We start from the raw sequence: 26,843 nt of genomic DNA on the forward strand, positions 1-26,843 counted from the left end.
CGATTATTTTTTACTTGCTGTTAGAAAATCAACAAAATATTAAAAAAGAAAAATAAAATAAAATAAAATAAAATAAAATCGCAAGTGAAAATATATATACACACAGACACACACATACACATATATACACCTATATACAATATATAAAACACAAAACACGTACATAATCACGAACGATCTGAGTACGAATGAAAATGATTATCCAAGATCAAGATCGAAGAGAGCTTGATGATGATCTAAACTGAGCGTGGCAAAAGCAAAATGGCAAGTTGTAAGTTTAAAAGTTGACCTCGTAAATGCGAAGTAGTAGTCTTGTGTATAGTCTTGATACTCCAGTATTCGATGTCATAACCGGCCTCCGGTTTTACGGCAAAACCAGTCAAACCCATTGTCGACGACAACGACGACGATGATGACGACAACGAAAGAATGAAAAGAAGAAGAAGAAGAAGAAGGAAGAGGAGGAGTGTAAGAGTTTGAAGACATGCGCATTAGTGTAGATCGTGAATCCTTATGTCACTGACGACAAAAAGATAAGAACAAAAAATGGAAAAAAAAAAAAAGAAAAAACACTGTCCTTCGTTACGAGTTTCAGTTTCAGGGTTTTTTCATATGACAGAGCTCTGTGTGTGTGTGTGTGTGTGTCTTTCGCATTAAATGTTAATCTCAACTCTTCTCGATTTCAATGGACACTAAGTCCGCGACCTTAATCGTTCTCAACCGCCATATTTTCCTACTTTCTGAACTACTTTAGAGTCACGTATTGTAGACATAGATACGACACGTTCTCGATGTTGATAATTAGTGTTTCATTAAAAGGAAGAGAAAGAAATTTGATTATATATTTTATATATATATATAAATTTGTTTACATCTATCGAAAGAAAAAAGTTTTGTTAAGAAATATATAACAATTCTAATTATATTATAGTATAATTTATATATATATATATATATAAAATATATAAATAGATTTATATATCACATAGTATCTAACATTATAAAAATTTGTATTTCCAAAATATTTCAAACAAATCGACGAATCGAACTTATTCCGACAGATCAATAAACACTCTACCATCAAACGTTCTAATCTCTAAGAGTAAATATTATTTCTACTGACCGATCTATTGAAGTCATTAACTTTCCTTTCAACGCAATTAAATTTCATCTCTTATCTCTAGAGAAATGAAATGTATATTGCAATTTCGTATTCAACATTATATATGAAAATGAATGAACGAAAGTAACAAATATGAATACGTATAACTGATCTATATATACATAACACATACATTACATACATACATACATACATACATACGTACGTACGTACGTACGTACATACATATATATACATGTATATTATGAACTCACTTTCCCAGATGTGGGCGAAGATGGTGGTGGATTTAAAGGTTGCTGTAGATGATACATCTTCGGTGTTAGCATAGCTGGAGGTGCTACGAGGCTACCCGGGCCGACAGCCATGCTCGTCATAGTCATTTCCGGTAGTAACAATCAAAGACCTTTGTTCCTTTGGAGCACTAATCCGCGCCCTTTTGCAATCTTCGTAACCTTTCATCCTCGTGCCGGCGAACGTCTGAAAACGAAAACGAAATTTTCCATTAATATCGTAGCACCGTATAAGTATCCAAATATAAAACAACACTGTGATTTCAACAAATATTTGGATAACACTTTTTTTTTTTTTTTTTGATCGATATATGTTAATATCAATTAAGAAATATTTCTCATAATTTACGAGATTTCGTAGAGTTACGTCGTTATCGTTAATATATATATATATATTTATTTAAAATGTTATTCGTGTTGTAATAACGAAGATTGACGTAACATCGAATGAATAATGACAAATTTAAGTTTGAAGAATAATTGTCGAGATTTCTTATATAGGCATATATTATATTAAATTTCGAAATTTCGAAATTATTGAATTACTACGTACCTACGTACACACACACACACACACATTTATATTTATATTTAATTTGTGAAAATTTCGACATTACTGAATAACTATATATATATATATATATATATATATATATATATATATATATATATATATATGTATGTATGTATATACGTATCTATAACAAATTTGTTAATCATTTCGACATTAGTGTATTACTACACTCATATTACACATACACATATATAAATAAATCTTGTTTTATTCATTATTTAAGATAATATTATGAAATATATAAAACGATCATGAGAGATAACCGAATATTCGAAGTAATCTTGATGTCTCTGACCTTTTTGCAAACACACACTCTCTCTCTCTCTCTCTCTCTCTCTCTCTCTCTCTCTCTCTCTTTTTCTCAAAGATCAAGAGAGATAAACGTAATATATCTACACGAAGTTGTTTTTTTCTTTGGACACGTTCTAGACACGTTCACCACTGCTATTATTTTTTTTTTCTTTCTCTTCTTTTTCATTCGCGAATTTCTTTTTCTCGTCAGCGTTAGGTTGGTTGGCCAAGCGCACGATAGCCAAGCTAAGACTAACCTAAGCTAAACTAAGCTAGAAAGAATTAGCATTTCGTAGACGCTTTCTAGGTCCGCCCGAATCTCTCGTCCGGCGCGACGAAATGGCGCAATTGTGATCTATCTATCTCTATCTATTTATCTGTCTATCTATCTATCTATCTATCTATCTATCTATGTCTATGTCTATCTTTCTTTCTCTTTTTTATTCATTCGGACGAGAGTGAAATTGCACGCTGGCATTGTCATGTGTCGTAATCCACGATCGAAGTTGTGTGCTGTTACTGTTACTGTTACTACTGTTGCTGTTACTATTGCTATTGCTATTGCTAATGCTATTGCTGGTTGTGTAAGGAATCTTTCCTTCTGTATCATTACATCGTAGTAATGATTTTCTCGTCTTATCGAATTTACTTCCGCGATATTTTTGTTCCTCTTTCTCTCTCTCTCTGTCTTTCTCTTTCTCTTTTTTCTATCTCTTTTTGTCTATCTCTTTCTTCTCAATTCTTTGAATAATTTTCGTTAATTAAACCGGTATGATTAGATTATGCAAATCGTTTAACTTTAAGTGTATATATGTAGATTTTATTAATTGTAATTATACGGTAAGAGTATTTAGATATGTGTATACGTTCGTGTGTTTGTGCTATATGTATACATGTATGTATGTAAAGTGATTTCATTACTTTCACTACTAATTTCATTACTTTTTTGAATAAGTTAAAAAGAATTTCATTGATTACAAATTTTTAACACTGAAAAGTAATTTTCAAAAGATTTCAATATTAACGATATATCTCAAATATGCAATATTACAAATTTTGAATTGTATTACGATCGATTGATTTAGATTCAAATAGCGATTTAATTGAAATTAAAATTGATTTGAGATTTTACAGTTTATATGATAAACGATATATTATTAGTTACTTTTAATATATATATATATATATATATATATATATATATATATATATATATATATATAAAATTCAGTAATTTCAATATCTCGACAAAATTAGATTTATTTATTATTTTATGTTTCGTTTCTTTTTTTTTTATATATATATATATATTGCTTGCACACAATTGTATCCAAGTCGTTCGAAAATGAGTTTATTTCGATAAAAGGATTAACTTAACGAAATAAAAAGAAAATAAAAAATTTTAATGTTTGAGGGAAATGGCAAAGAGATGGAAATGAGGCACACAAATTAATTCAATGATCGTTCTTGCATTTGCCATATACATGCTTTAATTAACAGACCGAGATAGAAGATAATTGTTGAATCAGCTTTTTCTTTCCTCCATAACATTATCCTTATCATCATCGTCATCATCATCATCGTCATTGATATCATTATCATCATCATCATGATTCTGTTTTTATATCGACGAAATAATTAAAAAAATATTTCGCGTGTAATCTAATCATAAATTATGAAATACAAAATATAAAAAAAAAAATAAAACAATTACAAAACCCTATATTTATATATGTATATAATAATAAATAAATTGTCAGAATGCAATTAAAATATTATATGTATATGTGTGTGTGGATATATATATATAAAATATGTGATTTATATCGATAAAAAAAAATTATTATAAATTATTGATTGTAATATATAAATTAGGGTAGAAATAAAACCTTCATAATCAATGCTCGATTTTCCAGTTGATATAAATAAAATATAATAATTGCATGAATTATATAAAAATCATATATAAATTTATAAATCGATTATACTGAATACTCCAATATCCTCTTTATATGTTATATAATATTTGACCTAGAAATTTATTCGTGTTTCGATAGAGGACACAAGATTGACTATCTTCTCATCGTCCTTGAATAACGCAATGTTGTTGCTCCACTTTCGTTTACGAGTCCCCTGACAAATTTCATTTTAGAAAATACGCTTGGCACACGTGTGTCCTTAAAAAGAAAAAACCTGACTTATATGTACATATGTTTATGTATTTACTGCGATTATATTCAAACACGTTCTTTATAAACGATCATTTTTAATTTAATCCAAGAAATAAGTAATAATTTTTTTAAATTTATTATAGAAATGAAAAAATCAAAAAAGAAAGATACAAGATTATAATACTAATCTTATCGATTTAAAAGAAATAGATATATTGTAGCATGAAAAAAATGTTTATCAAAAAGAATGATCATTTTTAATAAAAATCTAATCATAACTATTAGACAGAAACGCATTGCAGAATTGTTATGAAAAATTTATTGTAAAGAAAAAAAAAAAAAGAGAGAGAGAAGATCGAATATACTAATACCACGATAATAATCCTATAATTATGAAATTAATAGGAGAAATTATTATCAACAGATTTCTCATAAAAATTTATTACAAAGAAAAAAAATTAAAGTAAGATCATTAATACCTTTATGATTATTATTAAAAATTTCTCAACAAAGTAGAGATTATGAAAAAAAAAAAAGAGAGAGAGAGAAAAATTGAGGTCGATCCGAAAAGTTTTACAATTCGAAAGAAATTAATTGATCAGAAAATTTTGTCGAAAAGAATAATTTATTATTTTCAATACCAGCTGATGTACCTTATATTTTGATCACCTATATTTTAATAATCCTTATAGTTATTGATTTAAAATCGATAGATATTGAAACATATTAAATACATAATTATCTAATAAATAGATACTATCTAATGAAACTAACAGTAGAGAAGAAACTTTTGGTTCGTCTTGTACTTTGATCATTTATAAGTATATACATACCTAAGTGTAAAATACATATATACGTATTATCCGATAATTATTAATTTAAAATCAATTGTGATATTAAAGAACATTAAATCATAATTCACATAAATCTCTAATGAATTCTAACGGTCAAGAAAATTAAATACCTATTAATAATAATGATAACAATAGAAATAAGATTCGCAAAATGACAGCTTGTTGATATGGGTTACGAGTGTCTCATACGACAATGACAATGACAATGATGTTAATGATAATAATGGTGATGATGGTGATGATGATGATGATGATGATGCATGGAATACTCTCGGTACTGTTATCTTTCTAACGTGCTAACTTATTATTATGCGTTGCAGTATCGACCAAGTGATTTTTTTTTTTTTTTTTATTCAACCTCTCCCTTCTTCCTCTCTCTTTCTCTCTTTCCCTTTATCTTTAAAATACGATGCGTCTTGCATTAAAAGTGAGATCGTCTGTAGAACGATCGTGACTGATTATAAAAACGTGTCAACGTTCAATGAGATGTTAATAGTGACCAAGCTAAGTCATCGACACGTGTGAGACAATCATAGTAACGCCCATTTTGTGTATGTGTGTGTGTGTGTATGTATAGACATACAAAAAAGAATGAGTTTCTTGAGTTCTTGAGTTGACATCCTTTTTTAATTATATTTAATACAGATATTTTGCCCTTGAAATTTTTTTAATGGCCAATGTCAACTTCATTTTTTACACACACGTATATTTATATATGAGGAAAGATTAGAAATTATTTTTTATAATTATAGAACATTATAATAATTATTTAAGCGGATTTTTAAGATTTTTTAGAACTCGATTCAACTGTTAAGAAATATTTTTTTACTTAGTCGTTGTAATTAATATAAATTTGTGTAAGTTGAGTGGATTAGAAATATGACAGATAGGAGATTAGAAGGATTGACTAGACTGATTAGAATTAAAAATAAATATATTAATGTATTATTATTATTGTAATTAAATATAATTAATATTGATAACAACATTCAAATTTCCAATTTATTTTTAACAATAATCAATTTTTAAAAAATGAATAACAATAAAATAATAATATTAAAATTACTAGTATAAATTTTAATAAATTAAAAAAAAATTAGTTGTTATTTAATTCGTTACTTTATTACTCTCTCTCTTTCTCTCTCTCTCTCTTTCTCTATTTTCGATTAATTAATTAAGTTAGCAGAATAATGCAATTGTAAAGCAAATGATGAATACTACGAATTACTATCGTGATTACTACCATCTTACGTGACTAACTAACTAAACAATCGAAAACCATAGAAAATGGCTTCCTTACAGAACTAATCGATATGAATTACCAACCGGAAAACGTTGCCATATATATATAAAAAAAAAAAGAAAGATAAAAAAAGAAATAAAAAGAACTAAAGATAGACATCGGGAAGAACATCCGTGTTAGTATAAATCCGTGTTGTTACTCGAGCGAATAACAAACGATTAATTCTATTCGAAGTCACGATGTAGGCCGAAGAATGGAGGAAGTGGAGCGAATCGGAGTAACTCTAAGCGACCAATGAAAAAGATACATAGACGCACACACACATATATATATATAGTATTGAAAACATAAATAAAATAGAAAAAGAAAGAGAGAGAAAAGAAGCTGTAGGCTATGAACATTTGTAAAATCATAACTCGTTATGGCGGAACGAAATTAAATAGATATAATAATATCGAAGGAAGGTACCAAGATGGCGTCTGGCATCGGTATATGTAACTCGATATCTCAATGGTTCGTTAGAACCTGCCGATAACGGTTCTCAAGAGAAACGGTTATTGGTCTACAGAAAGAGAAATACATATGGTGACAGATTGATCTAACTTCGAGTTGAAAGATCGATCGATAAGATGTGTCCATTCGAAAGATAATCTCATCTTTTAAATGATAAATAAGTTAATTCATTAAGACTTAGACTTTGAATCGTCTAAAGGTCTTTGTGTCAGTATTACAATTTCTATTGATAGAAATCGAGTCTATACTTTTTTTTTTTTTTTTACATCTATACACAAACTGTTTCTCTTTTTATATTTTTTATATTCTTCATTTTTTTCATTTTGTTGAATACTTTATTTTCTACATACTTTATATAGGTTATTGTAGTGATGTATGATGAATCGTTGAAAAAAAAAGAATGTTTGTATTTAAATAGAAAAATGTATACACTTATGTAGCCCAATATATATATATATATGTATATAAAAGGAGAAAAAAGAAAGGCAAAAGTGATTATTATTATTATTATTGTTGTTGTTGTTGTTGTTGTTGTTGTTGTAAAAAGATATCTAAAAATATTATATATAATGAAAACTATATTATTATGAATAATTAAAACTATCTAAATATTAATAGTCACTAATTTATTTCGCATAAATGTTCTCCAAACATAAAACTAACCACACGCTTATTGTTAGAATTTTACTTGCGTAACAAAACTCTACGAACCTTATATTACTATGTCTGTATCTCTCGAAGTTATTTGCTATCTCGAAAGAACATAGCTTTTTGTTGAACTGCTCGTCAAGATGATTAATAGGTCGGACGCGAATGAAATAAATCACGTTTAATAGATATTTATCTTTTGAAAGACGAATTTTTTTTATTAAAATGAGAGAATTAAATAAATAAAAAAGAAAAGAAAAACGGAAAGAACAGGTAGACCATCATAAACGAGAAGACATTTATCGGTCATACATAATTGTACGGTTATACAAGTGGAAAGATAAAACGATCATATAAATACAAAAATATGATTATAGTAACGAATAGAAAAAAAAAGAGATAGACGGAAAGAAAAAAATAAGAGAAGGAAAGAGAGAGAGAGAGAGAGAAAGATAAACAAAACGAGAGAGAAAAAAATAGAAAAGTATAGACAAAAAGAGAAAAGAGATACTTAAGTAAATCTATCAGGAAGAAAAAAAGAGAGAGAGAGAGAAATCACACGATCAAAAATAAATTTCTCGGATACAACAATTCTCTAAAAATTTCCTAGACGCAAGAAAACAAGAAAATATGCTCAAACGCAAAAATTCCTTAAATAGAAAAATTCCAATGTCCGATATTTCCTCTAGGCGTACTAAATACTTCCTAGATAGATCGAAAGATTTCCAGATGATTACAAAAATAATCAATTACTCCTTTCCGCGACTTTCAACATCAATTTGTTCAACATCAGTTGAATCGTCGAACTACAAGAGTAACACGTAAAACTGTAAAAATATATAACTACGATTTTTTTTTTTTTGTAGTGGTCCCGATTTTTGTCGACTTTTAATCGACTTTCAAAAGTTTGAACAAACTTTTATTCGTCTTTTAAAATCGTTTAGTAACTTCGATCTTTATTAGTAACTAAGAACTTTTGGTCATTTTTTGTAAATGAAAAGAAAGGAAGAGAAACACAGAGAGAGAGAGAGAGAGAGAGAAAGAAACGAATGGATAGAAAGAGATAGTAGAAGGCCGATAAAATAGAGATAGAAAAGGATAGAAAAAATGATAGACAAACGAAAGATAGGACAAATAGACGGAAAGAGAGAGAGAGAAAGAGAGAGAGAGACTGAATAGATCGAATAGACCGTACAAAAGAAAAAGAAAATAGACAAATAGACAGAAAGAGGTGCGGTGAAAGAGAAGGGGGTGGCAAGAGAGGGGGAGATAAAGAGATAGAGATAATATAAGGAAAATAAAACGAGAGATAAACGTAGGCGATGATCGTTCAGACGGCAACCTCATTGAAACACTCTAACGGGTTTCCTCCTACGAGAAAACTTCAACTTCGACCGTTTCCGAGCTCTCAGAAGGATGACGAAGGTGGAGCTCGACTCCTTCCATGCGTGAAATTTGCAGTTCATCGTCTCGTACACTATTATAACCGTCTATACGTACATATACGGATATGGATGCATTTATAATATGTAGATACAGGATAGTACAAAAGTTTCAAGCTATTTTTAAAAATCAAGATTACTATTTCTCCGAGATATTTTTTTTTGTTTGTTTATTATTCATATACTTGCATATATTTATTTTTATTTACTTATTATATTATATTATATTATATTCTTTTATTTATTTATTTATTTATTTATTTTTGTAGACATTTATTTCAGACGCACAAGCAAGCTTTCAGCGAGCTAGACTTTTATTAGTAGTTTTACCGGTCTCCAAGAAAAGATAAAAAAAAAATAAATAAAAAGAGAAAATTATCGTAAAACTAATTAGTCTCGAAATGGAGCAGCTGATTTTTTTTTTCTGACTTTGCAAAACTTTTGATCTCATTCTGTACGTAAATAAATGCATTTTATGTAACGAAAATTGTTGAAAACAAAAAAGGGATATAATAAAGTTTTATAAACCGAATATCTAAGATCTTTGTGAACGTGCTTCGAGCAACATTGTCGATCGTAAAGTTCGCAAACGAGATCGCTTATACTCTAATAATAGCGACACCTTATATGGATCACGATCGTACGATCGTTCGTTGATCTTTTGCAACAGTCTGCGTGCGACTTTTGTGACCTATGCTTACACTCTGACGTTTTAATATCTTAAATTATGTGTAATATGTATACATACATGTATATGCATATACTTATGATATACGGAAGAGAAAGAGAGAGAAAGAGATTGATGTTAAATTTTCAACGCCATTTTGATCTTGAAGAATACCAATGATCGAGGTCATTCATCAATTAATTTATGTTAATATATTAAACATTTTATCCAAATTAAATTTACTACCATATGCAAGTTTTATATATTTTATATTATTATCATTCTTTTTGATAAGATAAAGTTATAGATTTATTTTACAAGTTTTTAATAACGATTCATTTATGAAACGAAATTATTAACATACGTAAATCTATATGATCTATATTTAATAAAGAGTGATGAAAGTATTTAATAAATCTACAGATCTATACAAAAAAAAAATTATAGATTTATAGAAAATTTTAAACAACGAATAAAATTATCAATATAAATCATTCCCATCTTCCGAAAAAAAAATATATATATAAATCTAGTAAAAAATTTTGAACAACAAAAAATTAAGAGACAGATGATCGATATGAATAATTGTTTTCAAGGATACACAAATTAATTCACAATGTTTAACAATGAACGAACTATTCCTTCGAATCATTATTAAATATACGTAATACCACAAATACACGATATACGATATACGATATTATTACGAATAAAAAAATCAATCGATCTCAGATTAAAATTTTCGCGATCGAGGTCAATTCTCTTATGGTATAAAACCGATATCTAAAAATAATCTGATCGTATGAAACGAGCTATATAGAGTATTGTATATTATACTGAAGTAAAATAGAAAGGACGTTGCATGATAAAAATCGAATCGATTGGTATAATAAAGAAGGGCAAGAGGTATGGTGGACGAAAGTTTCCTTTCGAACTACATACATACATACATACATACATACATACACATACATATACCTGATGTATGTACGTATATATGCATATATATAAATATGTGTATGTACGCATGTATGTATGTGAAACAGAAACGGTAAAAAGAGAAAGAGAGAGAGATAAAAAAAGAGAGAAAGAGAGAGGAAGAGAAAGAGAAAAAAAAAAGAAAGAAGAGAAATAAAAGGAAACTTTTACGGCACTGGACGCAATCCATGAGGACCAGTCCAGAGTTTACCACCGTACTGACCTACTTACAATCTTCTATCTCTTCTTACCGATCACTTTCGTGATCACTGACTAACAGGAGAATGCTTGAAACCTTCTTCCTCTCGAATCGTAGGTCAGTACTTATAGCTCTCTCTCTCTCTCTCTCTCTCTCTCTCTCTCTTTTTCTTTTTTATTCTCTTTATCTTCATTCTGCTTCCTTTAATTTAAATGAAAAATTAAATGGTGTTATATGTCACTGCGTATTGTCATAATAATGTGACATCGAATATATTTTTGAAGATAATTTATTTTTTCAATTACGTAGAATTCAGTGGCTTTGATTATCGATATTTATTTATCGATATATGTATTTTTTTTTTTTTCTATATAAAATTAGTATATAGTATTTTATTGTATAATTTTATATGAAAAAAGTATAGACGTATTTAGAAATTTATTTCGTATATTTTCTTTTTTGTTTTTGTACTTAGAAATTATTTAAAAAGTATTTGGATGTATTTTATATATTTATATTTGTTCACGTGGTGAAGTATCAATTACCAATATATAACAGCGATGTGTTTTTCAATCAAGTATGTACGTATGTTCCTGGATTAATTACCAATGTTATTGTATATTTAAGATAATATATATCAAGTATATATGTATGAATATATATGTATGTATGTTTGTCAATTAATTATCAATGTTTTAAAATCATACATCAATATGTCATACATATGTGACTATGTATACACTTGTCTTCGTGAATTGATTATCAGTATGACATGTTTTTAAAACAATTGATATTGAGTAGAGACGCATTTAGTGCGTATGTAAGTACGTATTTATATACGCATATGTATATATACATATACATATACATATATACATACATACATACATACATACATACATACATACATACATATATATGCTTCACGTATTAATTTCCAAATTGACTTATTTTTCAGAAATATATCACGATATAATTTAAGATATAATTTACGATATAATTTACGATACATATACTATATATATATTTTTTTATATTACATATTTTTTATCGTTTTATTATTTTGAAATGATTCAATGAAGAATATCTTTTTTCTTTTTTTTATTTTGTAAAAATTTTTTCAGTGTTTTGTATCTGAAAAAAAAAGTATAATAATAATAATATATACGTAAATTACACACACACACACACACAAAGTTTCTAATGAAAGTAAAGTCTAACGATAATATATAAAAAAATTATCAATAAATTCCCATGCTTCCATTATTTCCTAAAGATTATAGAAAACATTTACACAAACATATGTATATATATATATCTTTTTTTTTTTACAAATACACATACGATATATATGCAATATTCTATTTACCAATATCGATTTATCGATGGAATAAAATAGCAAAGATTTTGCAATAAAGAAAGAGAGTAAATTCAAGACTCGTTACAGCTCACATACTCGAGACAATCGAAGGAGATTTGGAAACAATTGTTAGCAGATAACCTGGATCGCGAGTCCAGGAAATATCGACTAAGTACTTTACCTCTTTACGTATACCCTATTTTCGAGATACCTTTGTTAATACTTCCCTTTCTTTTCTTTTCGTTCATATCTTCTCTTTCTTTTTCTCTGTATTTTTTTTTTTTTTTTTTTTCTTAACATTGCTGAAATATTCAGCAACCTTGCGTGTACGTATACATGTAGGTATTATATACAGATATACATATATACATAGATATCGTCAAGGTCCATTTCCAGACGTTACGTGTCAGAATTCATAGTACACGATTGCCCACTTTCACCCATCATCATCATCATCATCATCATCATCATCATCATAATCATCATCATCATAGTTCTTACTCGTTAACTTACACATTTTTATCCTTCGTGCTGTAAAAAGGATATCTGTATCGTTCGAAATTGAATTATATTTATGTGTGTGTGTGTGTATGTGTTTGTTTATTTGTTTGTGTCTGTGTATATTTACGTATAACTTTTTACTCGCGAAGGCCGAGTTTAATCTCTGAAGCATTAAAAAAAAAAAAAAGAGGTTCTTTGAACTAATCAGTGCGTTAACTCGACGATCGAGTAACTTGGAGAAAAAGTGTGTGATAATAGTTATTTTAGATACTTATTAGATTATTTTATAGTTCGTACGATTCCTTTTATCTCGTCTCTTTTTCTTCTTTGTTTTTTATTTTCGTAGATCATTGAGGATTTATTTGAGAATATATTCTTTTTTTTTCTTTTATTTCTTATCGTTTTATTTTTTTTTTCATTTTGTAAAAATTTTTTTTCAGTGTTCCATATGTGAAAGAAAGATATAATAATAATATATACGTAAATTATACGTACATATATACGTACATAAAAAGTTTCTAATGAAAGTAAAGTCTAACGATAATATATAAAAAATCATACCAATAAATTCCCATGTTTCCATTATTTCCTAAAGATTATAGAAAACGTTTACACAAACATCATGGATTTCAATGAGATCGACTTATCGAAAGAATTCTTTACACGGAAATGAAAAGAGAAAAAAAGAATTATAACAATGATAAGAAAAAGTGGAGAAGAAAAAAAAAGACGTAGTAAAAAAAATTCGAAAGGAAAAGAAAGGGAAAAAAAGGAAAAGTTAGATAGATGGAAATGGAAAATGGCGATAGAAAGTATTGTAAAAAATTTTTAACGATAGCTATCTAACGATTCGATTTAAAGGAAATCGAAGTCGATATATCGTATTTAATATACGATTGAATCGACGACAGACGATTTTATTCTATCCTCGCTTTTACCAGCCGCCGTTTATCCATTTCAATTACATACATATATATATACTCACATCTGTATATACATAAACACATACGAGTATAAGTGTATATACGTATACGTAATATACATGCATATCTATAAGTAATACATATACAGCTGTATACATATATATATATATAATATATATTTGTGTGTGTGTATATAATATTTATGTATATCTATAAGTAGAGAGGGAAGTAAACGAACGAGTTTTCTTAACACGTGAAACGAGATACGTTCACGCGTTATACCACGAAGCCACCTGAAAGTCAAGACTCTCGTATTGCGTAGGCTAGCTTCAGTAGGTGGTAGTATAGTTCCATGCAAGTATCCGAGGATGTTGAAGCTCTGCTAGTTGTCTGCTACTCCCACCAACAATGTAGGTAGACTGCTTTCTTCATTTCACCATAGTCGAGTTTCACCCTTTCCTCGATTTCCGTGTTATTTGCCATCTTGGTTAATCAAAACCTCTTTCACTTCAGTCTCTTCAGTATATATTGAAATATATTTATAAAATATTTTTTACAAACATATACACATACATATATATATATTTGTGTGTGTGTGATAAATATTTCATAATATTTATGTTATAATTATTAGAAAAAAAAAAAAAAATGTTTTATCAAATTTATTTTGGTTAATTAAAACCTTTTCATTTTACTTTCGAATATATAGAATTATATTTATAAAATATTTATTATATATATATATATAAAATTTATTTTATAAATTATATTTATGATACTATTCGAACGATTGAGTAGTATATATTCTTAACAATGGCCGGAACTCTCACACTTAAAAAAAAAAAAAAGAAAAAGAAAAAAGAAAGAAAGAAAGAGAAAAAAAATACAATGCAACTTGAATTTTATATGCGTAAAACGTTATAAACATAACATATATCACAACATAAAGATACATAAACATTAAGAACGAGAAATCTCAGAAAGATGGAATTCTATGCATTGTTGAAACACCAAACGTTCCTCTAATTATATTACACACCTACTAATGAAAACATTATTCGTTAGATATATTTCTCTATTTTATTAACAGGTATCTTATATTATATCATGAGATTTGCATCATCAGATTTAATGATATTTATTTAGTTTGTTAACGAAGATAAATTTATTTGTTAAAGAGTCTTACCATAGAACAGTAATAATAATCATAACGAGAATGTTATATATATACACACACACACATATATATATATGAGAGTTCAGTTTAAATCTCACAAAGTATACATACATACATATATACATATATAAAGAAACTGAAGTAAAGTTGAGTCAATTCTTTACCGTATCAAAGACTATAACGATACGTTGTCTGAACCCGTCCGTTGTTTACTACGCATCCCAAGCTGAATTCCAAATAACCATAATTCCATAACGGTCGTGAACATTACCCACGTTCGTGTGCGATCTCTTCCTCCTCCACTACCTCCATCTACCATTACTACCACCTCCATAACTTCTCCACCTACTCGTCTACTTATTCTTGTGAGAATGACCTTACTATAGATATATGTACATGTATGTATGTATGTACGTATGTATACATATGTATATATCTTATGTATCCCTAACATAAGTGTCTCTCTACCCTGACTGTTTTACAATAGATAACAAGTATTACAACAGTACCTTACGTGACTTCCTATCGACATATTATGTAGTTACATATTGTATATATATATCTGTGTAAGTACGTGTATACGATTTTTTCTTTTTTTTTTTTTTACTCCATCAAATATATTTACGTGTTTATTCTTGATTTTATTATGAATAATAATTTTAAAATTGTATGTTGATATGTATGTATTATGTATATATATATATAGTACTATATTAAGAATTTTAGATATTTTATATTAAAATAATGAATGATATTTCGTAAATTGAATGAAAAACTTGTAATGATATTTGATATATAACAAAAAAAGTCGATGAAAAATGTCGGAAAAAGAAGCCAATAGAGAATAATGATTACTTTATATCCAATATAATAATACACTTAACATTCTGATTGATTTCCTAACTGAAACATTTGAAAAATATTTCATACGATCAACTTAATAATATATTCAAGTAAGCAACAAAAAACAATCATTATTTTATTTCGAAGAAAAAAAAAAAGAAAAGAGAAACGAAAAGCCTGCAATATTCACAATAATTATTTATCTCTAACGAAAAATTTGTAACTTCATATAATTACCGACCGATTCAATTACAAACGAAACAACATTAAATTCCTCTATAAATCTCTCTATCTCTGTTTATCTAATACGATCTATATTAAATATGTCGACATAAACGTCGCTTGTAAAATATATTTATATTAGCATTATATTAAAAGTCGATCGTATTGGACTCCATAAACGAATGTTGCTGTGAACATTGAACATTTGATAAAGAATTATTTTTTATGGGATTAGTCGAGCATGAAGTTGTTTCCTTTAACAACATATTCTCAATTTTGTTTTAACGATGTATTCCGTTGGTCAACCCGTTGGATCGACCAACGACGGATCCATCGATCGATTCAACAACGATCGACACGGAACGATCCATGCTAATAAGATCGACTCGAGGATGCAACGATCCACCTATATAATCTTTTCCTTTCTCGTTTTACAAATATCTTTCAGGATGAATGCATAAGTGCGAATAGTATTTTGCCTTAGGCATACAACCAATACAAGGTATCATATCCTTCTCTTATTTAACTAACTATAGGTACTATAGTTTGCTATAGTCACTAATTCTAAGTATGTATACTAGATATACGTTCACGCTCCGTTTACTACGGGTCAACAAAGAGACTACCATATTTAAAACTGTCAACCGTCTCCCCTTTACGATCTACCGCGGCAACGGAACTCTTTAATGACGTGCATTCACCAACTGAAATTATTATTACGGGAGGAATATTTATCGTACCTTCCTTCTATTTTTTTTCTTCTTCTTTTATCGTTTTTTCTTTCTTTTCTTTTCTTTTTTCTTTTTTTTATTTCTTTCTTTCTTTCTATCTTTCTTCATTCATTCGTAAAACAGATAAGAGAGAGAGAGAGAGGGAGGGAGAGAGATGAAAATATGTATTGTTTATTGTACTCCAAGTAAAAGTTTTGATCAAAATTATATTAATATTATTTGTGAATGAATTATAATAAAAAGTAGAATTACACACGTGCTCATAGAGAGCGGTTCGTTTTATTTATTTGATATTTAGATGAAAATTATTCATATGAATTTTGATAATGATTGATAATAATATTATTATATTGGATGATAAATATATATATATATATAATATTTATTTAATTTAGTATTGAAATATTCAAAATTACGAAATAAAATTATATTTTGAATTAGATATATCAATCTATTTAAGGATTTTAATATTCAAATATAAAATCGGTATAAATTCTAACTAAAATATATGTTGAATGTTTAATAGAAATAAAAAATTTCGTTTATAGATCTGTAAAGTATTATCGTAAAATTGCAACGATTAAATATTTGATCGTCCATTAACATATCGGTACAATCATCGTAAAATAAATCTTTAAATATCGTCCAATGACTTTTTTCCCCTTCTTTTATATTTTTTCAATTCGAAAGGAGCCTCGTCAAATATGGAAGAATATTATCAATGATCGTGGGTGAAATCGGGTATGGAGTCAACTCGATTTGAATGTTATCTCTCCGTAATTAAATTCATCGATTCGAGTTTAATACCTCATAACGAACGGTGTAGTACCGTTCGATCCAAGATGGCGATCAGACAGTTTCGATCGTACGTTATAACGATCCTCCTGATATAAGCGTCTTATTTACGTAGTCACAAGTAGTTATGTAGGTAGGTATATAACGTAGAGGAACCCACTTTCCTTCGTTCTTTTTAATGAATATCTTGTGACGTGTATCATGAGAGGAACCTTCGAGAGGTATTTAATAATAACCGGAAAACAAAAACAATCGTCATTAGCGGAATGATCGTGAGCGTCGTTTTTGATTATTCAAAGAAAAAAAATTCTTTTACCGATCCAATCTGATCGAATCATTTTGTTTTTTATCTAACTTTATTTTATTTATTTATTTTTTTTTTTAATCGACCGCGATAGTCGATGCGATAAAAAATAATATATTCCGTTTTTTTTTTTTTTATAATACGTCGAACGAATAAATAAAAGTTTGTAATATGCAATATATAATTACTATATATATTAGTATACGGTATACTGATAGTAAATATTATTGCATACTAATACCATAGTATATTACGTAGTATTATATGATAATACCGTAGCATACTAAATAGTATTATATACCGACGATACAGTATATCTATTAAATAATATTGTACATCAATACTACATTATATCTATGAGATATTATTATTCTATTATCGTTAACATTTGCATATGACAAAAATAGTAAACGATATTAAACATCAATATTAAAATAATACTTAGATAATTAGTTGAAATTAGATCGGTCATCTCGCTTTATCAAGCATTGAAATCACCAATCGTGTTACGTTCAAGTATTGAAATCTCCAAACGTATATCGGTAGATATCTGTGGTAAGAAAATAAACACGTAATCGATTACAGTTTACAAACGTGGAAAGCATGTAATTTCCCGTATACAGGTAACAGAAAAAGGATGAAAAGTTATTCGAACATCTAAGGAAAGGAAAAAGAAAGAAGATAAAAATACGAGACCCGCCAAGACCGATAACGAGAATTCGAACCGGTCGCAACAACCATTTTTCCTAGTTTTTGCTACACGAAGAACGGTTTCGTCGAGAGAACTCAGCAAACCAAGTGACCTCCTCCTCCTCCTCCTCCTCCTCTTCCACTTCTTTTTCCTCCTTTCCTTCTTCCATCAACTTTTTCTCCTTCTCCTCTTATTCTCGATCAAGTACATCGCGTTTACTCAAACCAAGATCTAAAAATATTTTCGATCAAATGGACATAATCGAAAATATCGTAACAAATGTTAAATATTTTTGATATACAAAATTGTTTACGAGATCAAAAGTTCCTAGCTGATATTAAAAATTAATTGTTCGCTCGTTTTCGAAAGTTTTCGGATTGATTTTCTTTCTTTCTCTCTCTCTCTTTTTTTTTTTTTTGATATCGTAAAAAAATCGACAGATTTTCGTGAATCTTATATCTGAAAAAAATTCAAATCGATTTCTTTTCGTTTAAAAAAATTATCATTAACTGTTTAATAATTTTCACGAGGAGTTTTCATTTAATATAGCTTAACTTGAAGGATCTACTACTCGATTGTCACATTCCGATTGACACAGAGTACCTAGATAGATCAGTATTAATTACTTAGATCTATAAGACAAAGTGACACCACGGATACGGTACAGATACGGTGTACAGATACGCCATCGTATTACGGGACTTCTATTTCGCACACTTCTCACGTGATTACGACGATGCGTAGCCGGAATGTGTAGTCTCATTGACTACGTTCGATAATACTTAGAATTCGAACATAGAATTCATGGAATTCATTTGACAAGCCATTTAAAAATGACACTAATCAAATTTTCAAACTGTAATAACAAATTTATACTAATAGAATAATAATGTTAAAGTAGATATTTGTTAAAAGATAACTCCAAAGTCTTGAAAAGTTTAATAATATAAAACAAACACGATCTAAAGATCAAAATAGTTCCATAAAAAATAAAAAATCAAGTTCTATAAAACTATAATCCAAAGAAAAGCATCTCAAGATCCAACATTATTCGCACCTCCCAGATATGTATATAAATATATACAATATAAATAATATAAAAGATAACGTAATGAAGTCCGAAGAGAAAAGTTAAAAGATAGATAAAACCGATGAAAATAATAATAATCCAGAGTGTTATAAATGTGCATAAATAATGGAAAAGAATAAATCTGTTAGAATGGTGAATACTAAAAATCGTTTAACAAAGTTTATCATCAAGCCGTTAATCCGACGTGAAGTCACGAAGAACTTACGGATTCTCTTGAAGGAATATAACTCTAGGCGAGGTCAAAACTGAAAAGACTAGTATCTCCGATGATCGTTCTCGTCTCGTCTCGTCTCATCTCGTCTCGTTTCGTCTCGAGTCGGAGAGAGACCCGAACTGTTCGCCTTTTAAGTCCGTTTTCGTCAGTTAAGTTAACCATCGCTTACACATACAACGCGACATGCCAACACAGAATACACGGATCCCATAGCCACGTCATATACAGTCACAATCGAACAGACACATAAACTGAAGTTATACAGTCGCACACATTAAAATATAGATACACTATTACATAGTCAGAGACACAGAGAAATATATATATATATATATATACGGTTAAACGGATACGCAATTAAATAGTCAGACAGACATTACAGTTCACAGGACAAACACACAGTTACACAGTATATACTTATACAGTATACAACCATACTGAAATATAGAACAAAAATATATACACACATATATATATATATATATATATATATAAATGCGTACCTATATATCGTAACACATAACACACATATATATACATATGTATTAACTGGTATTCGACTGTTTGTTCTCCTATTGACATACTTTTCCATTACTCGTGTCGTAAGTTTGAGACAGGGTCGCTCAACCTTTTTTCCTTCTTTTATTTTTCTTTTAACTTTTGATACACTCTCTACCAGTCTTCGAAAACTCTTCGAGAGATATCACGAATTGACCATGTTGGAAAGCCGATGTCCGTTCAATGGCCGTCGTTCTCCGTTCGGTAGCGCAACTACTATAGTTGAGCTAACTCCGCATTGGCTAACGGGTCGCAGCACCTCGTAAGCCTGCTCTGAATCGCAACAAACACCTTTTGTTTCTCTAAACACAACCAACTTTAAAACTCCGGCTCGTCGATTCTTTGCTTTAAATGGAACGGAGCCAAGTTCTATCGATGTTCGATACAAGGACGTTCACGTAAACGGGAACAATGACTGAATTAAATCAACTATCAAATGTGAATGAAATCATTGTTGGTGTTCGTCCCATTCTTTATTTTGTATCTTTTTTTTTTCTTTTGTTCCTTTTTTCCCCTTTGTTCTTTTCTATTCTTTTTGCTTTTGCGACGATTTTTTTTTTAACGAATTTCTAAGTTTCTTGTGGTAAATGTACTCCGTACTTCTTGATTAAACTTTCGAAATTTGTCGGGTAAGAAATTTTTTGTTTAAAAGAAAAGAAAAGGAAAAAGAAGATAAAAATAAAGAAAAAAGAAAAAGAAAAAGCTTGCAGATTTAACGATATCGTATCGAGCAGTAAAGACGGTGAAAGGATCGAGATTTCCATTAACTGCGAAAATTTGCATAGGTACTCAAGTGCAGAAACGTAAGTATGTAGTAGTACATACATATACATACACGCATATATATATATATATATATATACACAGACATACACACACATACACGTACACACATATATCCTCGAATCCCAAATTTGGCATGGTGACACGGAAACCGTTTGGTAAACACAGCCTCCAGTCTCCAGTCTCCTACCTTTTAGATTTCTCTTCGATGTGATTTGTCTTGCATACTCACAGGCACAATCATTACTGTTATATTCGAATAAATGTTTGTTTTGTCTTCCGAAAGAATAGCTTTCATCTCGTCGAGAAGATTCTGGGACAATGAAATGTAATACGCGTGAAATTTTCTTCTCAAGCAAATAAAAGAAATGTAATATATATAATAACTGCGAGTATATTAAACGTTAATTGCCAACCTCCTATCCCCGAAAAAAAAAAAAGAAAAGAAAAAGGTAAAAAAAAAAAAAAAGAACACTAAAATTATTCAGATTGTTAATTAATATACAAAAATGATGAAGCGTCGATAGGATGAGAAATAAGAAAAAAAATAAAATAAAAAAGAGAGAGAGAGAGAGAGAGAGAGAAGAAATTAAGCTGATGTCGAAAAAAATTCGATGAGAATAAAAACGAAAATGGATGTCTATATATATATATACAATAAAAAAATTAAAAAAAAAAAAGTCAAATATACATATAAATTCGATTAAACAATCCAGACTTGACTTCTCGATACGTTACACACACACACACTGTGTGTGTGTGTAGGAGTGGAATTATTTGATTATGTCAGTCATGCGTCAACGTACGATCGCCGTGACTTGTTCGATCGTCATCGAACAAGTGACCTTAAACAGGACGCACGCCTATTATTACACGGTTAAGCGGTATATATTATTCCGTTCTCGGAGGTGGCTCAGTACAGTGCGACATGACACCGGCGGCAGTGCATCGAAACAGAAAAGGTTACTAGGTTTCGTATTACGTAATTCTATTGAATATATTCACTATATGTTTCCACTATAAACAGCGATATTTCTTTCAAAATGGAGGATGACATAAATTATAGCAAGTGAATACGTGGGGGTGGAGGAAGGGGGGTGGGAGGAGGAGGAGGAAGAGACAGATGGTATCCAGAAAAGAGAAGGAACGAAATCACATGAAAATTCAATCAAATCAAAATTTCATTAAATGTCAGATTTCAATGTGACTGATATTTCTTTTCTCTTTTTTTTTTTTTTTTTTTTTTTTTTTTTCTTACAAATGGAAATGCGAAAAGAAAAGTGTCTTTTTTTTTGTTTTGTTTTGTTTTCAAGATCTTTTATTCGTTAATATAAGTCGTTAATACTCGTCTGATTTTTTCTTTTTTTTTTTTTTCTATAAAAATTTAATATATGCCTTTTTTATATATTTTTTTTTATTTTTCTTACTTTATGAATTATTTTCGATCTTCGAGATTTTGGTTTTATTTTTTTTTTTTCTTTTCTTTTATCGATGAAGCGAGATTTCAGTGTTCCTTTCGAAAGGTGTGCATAGTTAAGAACCCGTTGTTCCCGTTGTTCTCTCGAATCCAATGACATTTCTGTGAGAGCTTTTTACGAAGAAAAGATCGGTTGCCTTTCACCGGTCGTTTTCTGCATTCTCCTTAAGAGTCTTAGACTTAGCTTTGCAAAATTTATACTAAGAGAACACTGACGACGTAATACGACATTCACGTATTTGATGATTCCAAATGATTTAATCCTATTTAAACCACACTCACATATATCTATTGTATATCCTTGATAGGTAGATTTCATTTTATAGACGGAAATTTAAATGATACTAAATGATACTCGGGATTATATAGGAAGAGAAAGTTATGGTATATAGTATAATATTAATAATAATATATATATATATATAATGCTATACATACATATATTACTTTTATATAGACATTTATTTCATTATTAAATTAAAAAAAAAAAAATAATAATAAAAAAAAAAGAAAATTCAGACGAGTATTAACGACTTATATTAACGAATAAAAGATCTTGAAAAAAAAAAAGATTTACTTTTCTTTTCGCACTTTCATCTGTAAGAAAAAAAAAAAAAAAGAAAAATGCGTATACATCATTACAGTACTTTCAAAGATAAAAATCCACTTATTATCCCTTTATTTTTTTTTCCTATTTCTTTTTGTCGAATCACAAATAGTTACGTTCGATCATAGTTGAACATAACGATAGCAACTTTATGAGATCAAAGTCTGCGTTCGAGTTGGACGAAAGGAGTTCGTCGTTTTTATAATACTCGTTTCATTTCTTTCTTCGTCTCTCTTTCTTCGATTCTTTTTTTTTCCTTCTTTCTTTTTATTCTTTTTTTTTTTCTTTACTTTTTTATTTTCCCTGTCTCTCGTCACTGGTGTTCAGTGCACCGTACAACACAGTGCAACGCAATGCAACGCCAACAGGCACATAGCACATATGTATTATACGTACGTTCGTGCGATGCATTGAGGTCTCTTTGGAAACCTGTTTTGTCGCCGCTTTTGAACGTCGATCGCCATTCTACCGTACGTGCTAAGCCTGCTACCGAAAATTTTCATTTTTACGACTCTCCACTATCTTTCATCGAAAATATTATTTCTATTACAGTTCAGATGAATCGGTTAGATTCATACAAAAAGAAACGATGAAACGTGAGAGAAAAGTTCTTCAACGTGAAACTATACGTGACTTAATTTACCTAAAAACGACGATACTTTTGTGACGTGAAAACACAGAGTCCTTGATTTTTTAATTCAATTCTATTTGTTTGAGATTATTTTTAAGTGAAATTTAAGTTTTACGTCAACGTCACATTTAGACGTGTGCTTCGATCAAATTCTGACGAGAAATAATTTTTAGACGCGGTCCAATTTAAAAAGAAATAAATAAAGAAATAAATAAATAAATAAATAAATAAAATAGAAAAAACTATTTTTTTTTCTTTTTACATAGAACCTTATCCCTCTTGAAATTATTTTCAAATAAAACTTCATCCTTTTTTTCTGCTTTCAAATTACTTTTGTAACCAAAAATAAATAAATAAATAAATAAATAAAAAAAAGACAAACTGTTTTAACCAAACGAAAGACAAAACTTATCGATAATAGATCTAATAATAAATACATTCCAGCGATTGGTCTTTCTATATTTTTTTATCTCTCTGAAAAACTGGATCGAGCTAGAACATGGAATACGAAAAAAGAGAGAAAGAGAGAAAGAGAGAGAGAGAGAGAGAATAAAAAATCCAGGAGCGTAAAATTCGAAAGTTAATGGCCAGGCCACGAACCGTGAACGAGCAAATCCAATCGCTCTTAAAGAGCTACCACCTTCGAGCGTATTTGATATTGTCTGTCTGATATTTCTAGTTGGCAAGGAAAATCAAATTTACGACGTTGAAACGGTATATTCGATATCTAGTCATGCGATTCCTCCTAGGAATCTATAAGTACGATCGTTGCCCCTTATAAGAGTATCCTATTTGCTAGTTTCAGAACGTTTTCTAAAACGAAAAAGGAAAAAAGAATACTAATATATGACTTCACTTTGAAACGCGATCATTCGAGCTTGATCCTGACACGATTTTCATCCTAAACGATCTAATATTTAACACTGAATCCATTTAAAAATCAAATTTATACTTTTCATAAACAATTGGAACGTATAAATAATTTATATAGAAGTGCTTTTATTACATATGTAAGTAATATATTTTTTTTTTCTAAATAATTTATCGACCAATTATTTTCCTTGAGAAAAAAAAAAAGATTCAATATTAATATATTATTAAATATTCTAATAAATTAATGCGTAAAGAATCTTCGTATTGGATTTTTATTATAACGAAAAAAAAAAAAAAAAAAAATATTGAATATATTCTATTGTTAATTTATATATAAAAGAAAAAAAAAGACATTATACCAATTTAAAAATTATTAATATTAACTTTATTACAAACCGATTCTATTAAAATTTTCATTAAAAAAATGACAAACAAGATTTCGACGAACGATACTTAATAAAAAGATTCTCAAGAAAATATTACAAAACAATCCAATTACAAAACAAATACACACACACATGTTCATATCCGTAAATAGCTAAAGTAAATATATATACCTAGCAAAAAAGGACAGATATCAAAAAGAAAAATGACAAAGGCACGATCATTAGTATAACTCGTTATAACGAAATAACTAATTAAATCAACTAACCATGAATAGAGAAAGTTGCTAGCTGAAAGTCAAACTAATAATTTTGGAGATTCGTCGTCCACAACTACAACTAGATATACTTACAATTACTTCCGGCAGAAAGAAAGAAAGGAAGGAAGAAAGCAACAAAGAAAAAAAGAAAGAAAGAAAGAATGATATATTATCATTCGTTTCATTTCCTCTTTCTCTTAATTTTTTTTTCTCTTTCTAAATCTCTCTCTCTCTTTCTCTTTCTCTTATACTCTATCCCCTCCCCTTTTCATCATCTTATTATTTACTTGGTCATTAGAATCTTCTGGTAGTCCAAGCAAGCAACCGAGCATAAAACGAGACCTTAAAGTCGACTTGACACGAGAAACGAAAAAAAAAAATTAAGAAAAAAAAAAGAACAAAACAAAAGAGAGAGAGAGAGAGAGAGAGAGAGAGAGAGAGAGAGAAAGAGAATATTTTCTTTTTCTTATTCGTTTAAATCAATCTCCCCCACTCTCCTTTGCTCCACCCTCTTTCCTCCATCCTCACCCCTGCCTCACCTAACCACTTCTTCTTTTGTCATTTATTTATTACACACCTTGGTGTTTACTTTCTACGAGACAATCAAAGGGAGTCTCTCTCTCTCTCTCTCTTTCTTTCTTTTTTTTTTCTTTCTTTCCTTCCTGTGATATGCTTTCACGATTGTCTTTTGAGTTCTCATGCACCTGGATCTCTTCGAAAGAATCCGCGCCTTAAGGCCACGATCATCGTTAAGTTATGGTGAAACGTTCTATATTGTATATACATAAATACATATATCCCACATATATATATAAACTATACCTTTATTTGTGTGTATATATATATATTATAAATTATACATATACATATATTATTTATGTATGTATGATATGTGTATATATATGTATATATGTATATGTATATGTATACTATATGTATAGATAAAAATGTTCACATAGATTGTATATAGTTGTATGTATGTATAAATATGTTTTTTAACTTTTCAAAGAAGCTAATGCGAATGTGTGAGGGACAAACGACGACAAACGAGTTCGTACTTATAAAGTATTTATGATGGTACCTCTCACGTAGAAAGTTCTTGCGTTAAGAATTCTATCAATTGAATGGGAAGCGTAGAAGAGAGGGATTAGGGTAATGAGAAGGGGAAAGAGGGTCGGGTTCTTCTCGTTATATACTGATCGAATCAATTCTCAAATCGTCTAATAAGAAATATAATTTTTTTTTCTTTCATTCTTACTATTTGACAAATTAAAAAACAGATACCTGCAATCTTAAAAAAAATTGTAATTTATTTTTAATAATCGTTTAGAAATTTTTTTCGACCGACTAAAAAATTTGGTTAGTTCGTTTAATGAGATAAAAAGTAATTGTTGGAATTGTTATAGTAATTCGTAAGTAATTCAAGT

At 29.0% G+C, this 26,843-nt stretch overlaps 1 protein-coding gene across 3 annotated transcripts in view; it reads right to left on the reverse strand.

Annotated features, from left to right (window-relative positions):
• LOC127064759 (uncharacterized) overlaps nucleotides 1–26,843 on the reverse strand; it is a 79,626-nt gene that overhangs the window by 28,649 nt on the left and 24,134 nt on the right. For all 3 annotated transcript variants that reach the window (XM_050996285.1, XM_050996284.1, XM_050996283.1), the window contains one exon: nucleotides 1,378–1,600. In XM_050996285.1, coding sequence (XP_050852242.1) covers nucleotides 1,378–1,503 — 126 coding nt within the window. In that variant the 5' untranslated portion in view covers nucleotides 1,504–1,600. The remainder of the gene's footprint in view (nucleotides 1–1,377; nucleotides 1,601–26,843) is intronic.

This window comes from Vespula vulgaris, chromosome 6 (assembly GCF_905475345.1).
Source record: "Vespula vulgaris chromosome 6, iyVesVulg1.1, whole genome shotgun sequence".
Lineage (NCBI taxonomy): Eukaryota > Metazoa > Arthropoda > Insecta > Hymenoptera > Vespidae > Vespula > Vespula vulgaris.